The sequence below is a fragment of the Oryzias melastigma genome, linkage group LG17, assembly GCF_002922805.2.
Source record: "Oryzias melastigma strain HK-1 linkage group LG17, ASM292280v2, whole genome shotgun sequence".
Lineage (NCBI taxonomy): Eukaryota > Metazoa > Chordata > Actinopteri > Beloniformes > Adrianichthyidae > Oryzias > Oryzias melastigma.
In genome coordinates, this window is record NC_050528.1 from 2,411,174 (window position 1) to 2,421,037 (window position 9,864).

At 48.8% G+C, this 9,864-nt stretch overlaps 1 protein-coding gene across 1 annotated transcript in view; it reads right to left on the reverse strand.

Annotated features, from left to right (window-relative positions):
- Positions 1-1,001: 1,001 nt before the first annotated feature.
- Positions 1,002-9,864, reverse strand: part of stx1b (syntaxin 1B) — a 45,471-nt gene continuing 36,608 nt past the window's right edge. The window contains exons 6-10 of the mRNA XM_024262238.1: positions 9,224-9,332; positions 8,529-8,602; positions 7,559-7,696; positions 7,378-7,488; positions 1,002-5,569 (exon numbers count right to left, since the gene is read on the reverse strand). Of these exons, the coding sequence (XP_024118006.1) occupies positions 5,489-5,569; positions 7,378-7,488; positions 7,559-7,696; positions 8,529-8,602; positions 9,224-9,332 (513 nt within the window). The 3' untranslated portion in view covers positions 1,002-5,488. The remainder of the gene's footprint in view (positions 5,570-7,377; positions 7,489-7,558; positions 7,697-8,528; positions 8,603-9,223; positions 9,333-9,864) is intronic.

The window sequence follows — 9,864 nt, forward strand, 5'->3', positions numbered from 1 at the left end:
GTGGAGGGGGGTGGGGGGACAGATCGCTTTTACATTACACTACGCACACATACACACACAAAAAAAACGGGACACAAGTTGCATTTCCGGTCAAAGTTGCGCCTGAAGAGCGACTCTGCTGTCCTTCTCCTGCAGTCTGATGCAGGTCTTCTTAGCCCCGCCCCAAACGACCACACTGTGGCGCTGCGCTTCCGCAGGAGGCGCACGCCGGCCGGCCTGAGAAGGTCAGCCCTTGCTCCGGGATATTGCACTCTTCTCTTGGACGGGCCTGCGGGGGCCAGGCGGTGGTTCTGGACGGACCTTGGTGGACCCGGTCCCTCTACAGAGACCGTCCTCTTTAACCTTCCACGTTAACTCAGCAGGGAGGAAGACTGGCGGCGAGATGGAGGTACATAAGGAGCGAGGTCCGCCAAGCCGGACCCAGAGGAACCAGGACCAGATGATTCTGCTAGTCGGGTTCTGCTCATGACAACAAGAGGCATTTCTGAGGCCAGAGGAGGCGGAGCAAAGGAAAGAGGATTCTTCTGGCTAAATCTACTGGGGGCCTTGGACACTAAGCTCCTCCCTCTGGACGGGGCTACGCACTGGCAGGCTGAGTCCGTGTCAAGATGGGATCAGACTAATCTCTGGGTTACGGGTGCAAGTGAGGAGTCACCTGAGGGGCGGGGCTTGGGAAGTCCTGGATGCAGGTTAGGTTTTCTAATATGGAGGGAAGCACTTTAAGCAGAGGAGCCAGTGGGCGGAGCCTCCGGAGCTGGGAGTAATAGAGAGAGGTGTGGCTGCTTGTGCGTTTACACCATGAACGGCCGCCGCCGTGCCAGAGCCTTTGAGTTTAGGCTGGTGGGGATGAGGGTCTACCTGGGATTAGTGTGTCCCGCCCTCCTGCTGTCATCGTTCACCCACACCACGAAAGGGCTGAAATGGGAGGGGGCGGGGCCAAGGTGAGGACAGGTGAGGGGGGCAACAAAAGTGTTGGAAAAGGACAGAGATCGAACTGCTCGTCAACTTTGACTGGAATAGATATCTCAGTAGATTTATACATAGACATGCAAGTCATTTTTTCTCTGAACGTATTTACAGTAATTACAGAACACAAAGAATCAAGTTTCAGTTTGACAAAATTGCGAGCATTCAATATTACTACAATTATTTATGATAACATAACTCCTTTTGTACTTCTTTGAATCATTGCTATTACATGATCATCATCACCTCTTATTCCACATTTTTCTGTTGGTTCGATCACTTTGTGTGACGCGTTTCCATCCGGGTTCAGGTCAGGGTTTGATTTCACAGTCAGGGAAATGATCGCATCAAGAAGAACAACAACAATAAGAAGAAGGAGAACAGGGAGAAGAGGGTTTTAGCATCTCTTCTATTTTTTGCTATGAAGGGGATAAGTGGGTGTGGTCTATCTATATGACTCCTCCCTTAACTCCTCCCACCCCACAAGGGGAAAACACTGTCAAAAGCCAAATACTGTCTTGTTCCTCACAGAGAGCGGAGCAGAGAGACGTGGGCGGAGCTTAATGCGTTGGCTGCTGACGAGAGCAGATCAAAGCAACGTGAAAGAAACAAAGTTGTGGGTAAGTTCTGGTCCAGAGCAGGACTCGGTGCAGCTTTGGGTTCTGCTTCAGGAAGACAAAAATCCTCACAGAGAGCCGTGCTGCTCCGACCTCTCTGCGGGATTTTCTCCTGCTGCTCGTGTCCCGGTCTGACGGGGGAGGGGTATTACAAACGCGGTATATTGCTCTAACATTGATATATATTACATGTAACCTTGAAACGTCAGTGAACAAGGCTGCGGTACGCCGCGCCACGGAACATGCTCGGGATTGCTTCGACAGACTCAGATTGTTCAAGAAAGTTTGGTTTGTCCCAAAACGCCGAACGGCCACGAGTTGCACCGGCGCCACAAAGAGGCCTTGTGCTGCGGCTAACCGCTACACCCAAGCATCACACTGCTGCCGTCCATTTGAAGAACCGCAGGTCAGAGAGAACCCGGCGGTCCGTCAAACCAGCAGCAGAGCAGAAGGGAAAGCAGCTCCATGGTCTCCCAACAAGCTGGAACAGAACAGACGCTCACAAATGATTATCATAGTTTCCACTGATCGATCACGAACATCTACAGGAGAATGACCGGTGGGGGGGCACTGTTGCGCGGGACAGACGTGGACAGACCAGCTAGCAGTGACGGCTGGCGGCGGGTTGGAAGTTTACTTTAACACGGCTGCATTTGTAAGATACGTTACGGTGACGAAAACTTCTGTGTAAACTCGACTCACGTTGTGCTCTTTGATATCAGCGCAGACGTTTTGAGAATGGGGGGGGGGGAGCTTTGGTTTAGGTTGAAATCATAGAAGAGTGACAGCCAAGGCGGCGGTTCGGCGCCAGTCCGTCGACTGCGGTCCGGCATTGGTCGGTCGACCTTCAATCTACAGTTCGGCGACCATCCGACTGTGGTTCGGCGGCCGTCCATCCCCTCAGTTCAACACTGTGTTGATGGAACAGCCGGACGTCCAGCAGACAAACCTGCACTGATCAGCACGCACGACGGGAGGATCGTTCGGAATCAAACCTGCGACGGAAGCATGACGGCGTCTCGCCCTGTGAGGAGCTGGAGGTCGAGGAAACTCAAGAAGATGACGCTGATAGATGGGGGCAGAAATCAAACCGTCTCGGCTCCACAAACAGACACGGGTCCAAACATTTGCAAAGAACAGAGAAAGTCAGTCAAGGAGCTGAGAGAATCCGACAGGTCCGATGGGCAGTAAAGTGCAAGATATGGGGGGCAGGGGGGGTACAAAAAACACCAACATGCAAACTCCACAACTTTTGCATGCCTTATTTCTTATTCTCTTTATAATTATAAAAACACAACGGGATGGGAGGGGTCGGCTGGAGAGAAGAGGGCACCCCGACCCTCATTGTCTTCTTTTGCAAACAACACACAGCAAGCGGACTGGGGGGGCGGGGGGCGAACACTCGTACAGACTCACTTTGCTAATTCACAGAGCGGAATGCCTCTCTGCAATAATGGATCGTCTTTTGATCGGGCGGGGGCACAGTCAAAAAACTGACCTGCACTGCAGTCCCCGCCCACAGCCACCTGTGTGGTCGACTGTCGACCGCGAGTTCCTGAACTTCTGGAAACGTCAGGACCAATGAAATGTCAGTGAAAGAGGAACGCAGACTCCTGGCGCAGACAATGACCTTCTAACGGCAGCTGGTCTCTGACACGCTTGGGACGCGCCGGGGAGGGACGTGGGCGGGGCTGAGCTTTGGTGAACACGGAGTATTTTTGGCTTTACAGGACATGAATGGAAAGAACTCCTCTCCTCCTAAACTTGAAGCTAAAACACTTTCATCTAAACAGCAACTAGACATCAAAGCTAATGGCGCTATTCACTACGACTGCAGAGAAAATACCGACGCTACACTAAACCAGGACTACCGTTACAGATTCATCAACAAAACCGTAGTGACGAGTGAGTTCAAGCTGGTCTCTTGTCCAGCAGAGGCCTCAACAGACGTCTGGACCTCCGTATCACACAGCCTGAGTGCTGCACAACCTCTGCAATCAGTCAAGCTTCAAGGAAAGTCTTGGACAAGTTGCAAACTGTGGTTTGTAGTCCTGGAGGTAAGACTGGATCACCGACACGAAGCGGTTCATGTCGTTGATGGTGTGGAGGAACGCCTTTTCCAAAAAGACTTTGGGTTTTCCAAAAGCTACTTTCTGGTTCACCTTCTTTCAGTTTTGCAACTTTTCCATGGACTGCTCTGATGTTTCATTGAGCGCTTGATCCACCAGGTTTGAGTGGAGACATTAGTCTGAACTTCACTTCATCTTCAACGACAAGTCAGACATGCATTTCACAACATTTAAACTTGGTTTTTGTCCCAGTTAGCCTGGCTGAGCTCATGTGCTTCTTTAACTTAGCATGAATGGTACCTGCTAGTGTCCAGATTATCTTCTTACATGTTTCAATCTGTATTCTCAATTGTTTAAATGGTCTGGTTTTTCCAGCACTGCTGTGAACAAACGAAAGAAGTTTCTTTACAGTAAAGAGACAGAAAACGCGTGAAAACTCGACACAAATTTCACGATACTGAAGCTAACGCTACGGCATGCAGAGCGCGCTAACCCTAACACCAGCAGCAACACGGGGACGTTCACGTGTGACCGAGGAGTTCGGAGTGTCCAAACGAAGAGATGAATGAGAGTGCACCGCCGTCCACCTCCCACAGTCCGCCGTCAGCGAGAGCCGCTGCTCAGCAAAGCTGCTAACAGAACCCAACGTGCAGCTCTGTGACACGCCGCCGGGAAACACAGACGCTGTCAGGCGGACGCCACGGGACAAGCCACGCACGCACCATGACAACAGCGCCACGGCAACAACAGAGCAACCATCCAAAACAATAAAGTAACAAAGTTATGGTGACTGTGCTGTTGGACGCGGTTCTGGTTCTTTTGGACTTTTGTCTGACGGGTCCAGGAAGGACAGCAGCGTCTGAGTGGACATGGCGCCACGACTGAACGTTGTGTGGTTGTGATCCTAATTTTCACCGGTTCTCTTGACTTAGGGAGGTGGGAATACTGGTCTTCCTCCGATCTAAGCTGCATAGATTCGATGTACAACCCCCCCCCCCCCAACCATCTGTTAGCCCTTCCAGCCAAACGTCGCCCTCTTCCCGGCTCCCCCAGCTCTTTGGTTGGACAGGTGCATTATGGGGAGGCTGTTAGCGGCAGAGAGACTCCCCACATCAATGGGACGCTAGTGTAAAAGGTTGGCATGCATAACACGTTCGGTGGGCGGGGTTTTTGTTGAGTCACTGGCTGTGTGATTGACAGCAGTGAGGAACCAATCACAGCCAGGCCAGCCTTTGCCCCTCAAACGGGGGCGGTGTGTCGGCCTGGGGGTGCTGGTCCTGCAGGACGGGTGGCGGTGGCTCCACAGCGCTCCAGATCCGACTCTGGAGCGCTGTGGAGTTCTCTGGAATGGTTTCTGGATGGTTTGGAGGCGCCCATGTCTCCAGCGTTAGCACATTTTGACCACAGAACTCCGACCCGGCAGCTGTCATGGTCCTCTGGGACTCCCAGAATACACCAGGAAATGTTCCAAACAGCAAAGCCGAACGAACAAACAAACAAACAAACAGAAGTACATGTCATATTATAGGTTACCAGTTTGCACAGGTAGCTAGCCCACGTGTTGCTGTATATGTTCATCCATTTAGTATTGAACCTCTTAAGATGGCTGCGTGGTGAAGTCAGCATTAATGGCGTTATTCTGTTTTTTTCTTTGTTTTTTGTACCCCACCCAAACCCTCTGTGTTTCCTCTTATTGTGTTTGGACTCATATGTCCTCTAAGCTGATTGGTTAGCTGTCTTGCATTTGTGTTTCAAGTTTTTGGGTCGTCGTCTGTTTTTTTTCTCTGCTGGCTGTTGTTTCGGCGCTGGTTGTCAGTAGCAGCAGGTGGGAGGGTCTTAGAAGCCCAATGTGCTTCCGATGGTCGATGCCAGGATGACGCCGAGGATGACACAGCAGATGATGATCATGATCTTCTTCTGCAGGAAGACAGAGGGGAGGTGGGGGGTGAGGGACAGTGCCACTGCATGTCTGCAGTGACTTCAGCTGATCTTCAACATCTGCACCAGCGTCCACCATGACAACAGGAAAACTGACCGGTCAACTACAGGCTAAAAGATCTGAACGTGGGCGGAGACCGAGTCGACCAATCACAGCAGAACAAGCTCCAGGGTTTTACTGTATCAGGAAACCATTGATTGTATGTGAGAACTGGACTGAGTCACGTCATCCACAGAGATGTTTACTTCCAGCTCCCACCAAGTGATATCAATTCAGTCAGCATTTTTTCGTGATGTGGACGCCGCCATGTTGGAGCCAGGCGTCCCCAGTAAGCAGTGACTGGTCAGTCGGTTTCATGGACAGTAGAAACAGAGGACATTGATCCACTCTTGTGTTCCCAACAGGAAGTACATGCTGGTTCCAAGAAGGCCAAAGTCCCATAGACTTGAGAAATTCAGATAAATTCTCTGATAAATTCTTCTTAACGTCTTCTTTCTAAACCTAATTTCTTTTGAACAGATTTTTTCTTTATTGCAGTATTTCAAGTTAGAAACTGACCAATCAGATGTCTCAGTAAAAGCCTGCGGCGCCTACTGGCCCCGCCTCTAACGTTTGATTGACATATTCTCCCGATCCCGCTCTCAGTGGCAGGGGTGTGCTCAGTCCTGATTGGTGAGAAGGGTTGCCATGGCAACGATGACGTAGACTGACCATAGACTGTATATACAGTGGTGGACAAAAGTGTTGGTACCCTCAGTTAAAGAAGGACAAACCCACAATTCTCACTGAAATCACTCAAAACTTCCAAAAGTAACAATAAATAAAACACCTGTGATGTCAATTAAAGGACACACCTGAGTTAATCATGTCACTCTGGTCAGATAGTCTTCAATCTTTCATTGAGGTACCATCATTTTTGTCCAGGCCTGTTTCATTAGTTTGTTTTTTAAATAATTATGTTAATAACAATTCAAATTGATGGCTGATTTTGATTGTTTCATTTTCAAAAATGTTTTATTTATTGTTACTTTTGTAAGTTTTGAGTGATTTCAGTGAGAATTGTGGGTTTGTCCTTCTTTAACTGAGGGTACCAACACTTTGGTCCACCACTGGACAAAGAAAGGTATTGAGGCCCCATAGGAAATACATTACTTTCTGCCCTCATGAAATCAGGCCAGAGCCTTCACCATCACTTCCTGTTCGTCTACCGCCATATTGACACTCGTCGACAGTGATTGGTCCGAGTCGGTCTGAGTCGCGTTCTTAGAGGAACTACTAGAGTGAGCTTGTTGGAAGGCCACACCCCTACAAGTTGAAAACAAGCCTCATGGAATCTGTGTTTTGAACATTAGAGGCCAGCAGGCTCCGCCCACTTTTACTTTTTTTAAAACTAGGTTAATAAAGGAAATGTTAGAAAGGAATCAGAGCCAGAATGGTTATTCAACCAATAGAACGACTGAGAACTGCTGGTTATTTCTACATAGAAGTCTATGGGATTTGGGGAACTTCCTGTTTGTAACGCCTGGGAGGCGGAGTCACTCAGCCCAGTTCTCAGATACAGTGAATGCAAGAGACACATAAATGCACTGAAGCACTACAAGCCTTCATCCATGGTTTTGTTTGTAGAAACATCGTCAGCGTTTTCAGGTCATAAAAATGTTTAAGTTTGGAACTCGTGTGTAAAATCATGTGGACCTGATGTGTATTAATCTGGATCAAAGAGCAAATTCAGAACCAGTTTGTGAAACTACAGAGCAGGGCGGCGGTCTGTGACGGTGAGCCGTACCTTGCGGGCCTGGCTCTGGTATTTGACGGCCTTCTTGGTGTCGGAGACGGCTCGCTCCACGTAGTCGACAGAGTGCTCCACGTTGTACTCGATTCTGTCGATCATTTCTCCCTGAAACGAGGTCAGAGTGAGGAGGGCAGGTGGGAAAGGCGCAGCAGCTCCGGGACGCCCCGCCGCTCACCTGGCTCTCCACCAGCATGGCCATGTCCACGAACATGTCGTGGAGCTCACGGATGCTGTTTTCCAGCTTGATGATCTCAGTGTGTCTGGTTTCAATCTCGTTCAACGCCTGCTTGGTCATCTGAGAGTCCATTTTGATCTGCATTGACAGAGACATAAACACTGATTTCATCAAAGTCAACACAGTTTAGGCAGGAACTGACTCTGAGCGGAGCCGGTTTCATGGTTTAGTTCACTGGATGTGAAAGAGTTCAAGTTTTAGCTTTAGATGGAACGAGTCTGGAAAGAGTTTTTTCCCTGAGAGCTTTAGGTCGAGTCTGATGAGCGTCTGAGCTCTGTGTTGACTGGAAAACTCCTGAAATCAAAGCTGTTGTAATAAGAAAATGTTCCAAAACTATTTCCTGATGGAGACTGAAAACCTCAGCAAACGAACTGAACAACTTACAATTAAACTGAAGGTATTCATGAAAGAAGAGCTAAAACTTATCAAGTAAAACGTCAACAACCTGCTAACAAACGTTGATTTGTTTATGTGAATCTCTGTTTGTGAGATTTATTCTCATAAACATTTTTTCTCTTTTTGTTCACTTATTTTTCTTCAGAACTTTTCTTGTAAAAAGAAAATAAAATGTAGATTTATAGTATTACAGTCAGTAAACTCACCTGCTGGCTGGGATTACCTGCTAACCTTTTTTTTAGCTAAACTCCTGCGATTGGTCAGCACCCAGTGGGTGTGTCTCCAACCGGAGGAGCACCTTGAACAGCTGTTAATCTGAAGCAGCAGATGCAAACAGGAGAGCTTCAGAATAAAAGCAGTTGTTGCCACCCCCTCCCCCCACTGTCACGTGACAAAGGCCGTATTCACTGGATGTTTCTGTGCACCTTGGCGATCTTGCGCCCTGCGCTCCGTGCACATTGGCACCGGCGCAGGGCGCAGAACGGCACAGGTCAAAGTCGGGTGCAGAGCTTACATCATCGGTGAAGATGGCCAGTTTGCCACTCTCCAACATGTCTTCCAGCTCCTCGTTGGTGGTGGTTCTTCCAGCTGCAGAGAGAGAGAGGCGGAGTCAGAACTCACCTGAAGACCGTTCAACCTCTATGACATTGAAAAGTCACAGATGAAATGATCAAACTGACAAACAAAAGTTAAATCCACACTTTCCCTCAGGAGAGTGTGTACTCGTCTTTATGTACTCGTGAGGACACTCATAACTGAGCATCAGAGCGGGACGTTTGTGGATGAGGACATTTCCTTCATTCTCCGACTGAAACTAAGATTTGAGAGAATAATCTCCATGAATTCTTTGGATCTCCTCTGTTGTGGGCTGATCTGTGGGCTGATGGCAGGAACAGAGCACCAACATTTGCAGGTAAAGAATCTTCACTGCCCTCTAGTGGCAGCTGTAGGAACAGACCGGCCACATTCTTGGTGAGAACTTCTCCCAGACATTTAGGAAAAACATTGGGAAGTTCCTGGACCCATTTAGCCTGGTTTGAATGTGTGGTTCTTCCATGTTTGCTGGAGTGTCTTGAAAATGTGTATCCGTGAAACGGGAGCATCGTTTGCCTCCAGCGTTTCTTGCCTCCAGCTGTTAGCCGTATGGCGCGTCCCGCTCTGATGTAAACCTGCCCAGAGACTGTTTCCGGTGGTGTGCTGCGTACTCACTGATCTCCAGCTGTCTCTGAATGCGGTCCTTGCAGCGGTCGCGGTACTTGGACTGCGTGGTGTTGTACTCAGTCATCACCTCCACAAACTTGCGTGAAAGCGTCGAGTGCTGCATGGGAACAGAGCAGACCCATGAAATCAGATCTGCTGCTGGGTTTGATTGATGGACGGTGACCGGACGCCTGAAGGAGGAACGCTGTCCTCAGACACCTTCCGTCCACACAAACAATCACGTGAATCTATAGAATAAATCCGTATCAAGGGTCCAAGTTACCACCACGAACAGAACCGCTGCCACCACAGAACCAAACTGGATCAGACCAGAACCAACACAGAACCACAGGAGAACTCATCAGTCTTTTCTGTCGGAAAGATTTGGACTTCACGAACATACATAGACACAACAACAAGTACACAACCGTGTGACAAACTCCATCGACTCTTTTCTATTCATTACAAAAAGATCAAAACAAAATCCGAACCTTCTACAGGAACAACAAACAAACACGCAAATAAACACACAAACAAACACACAAACAAACACACAAACAAACACACAGACAAACACGCAAACAAACACACAAACAAACACGCAAACAAACACGCAAATAAACACGCAAACAAACACACAAACAAACACA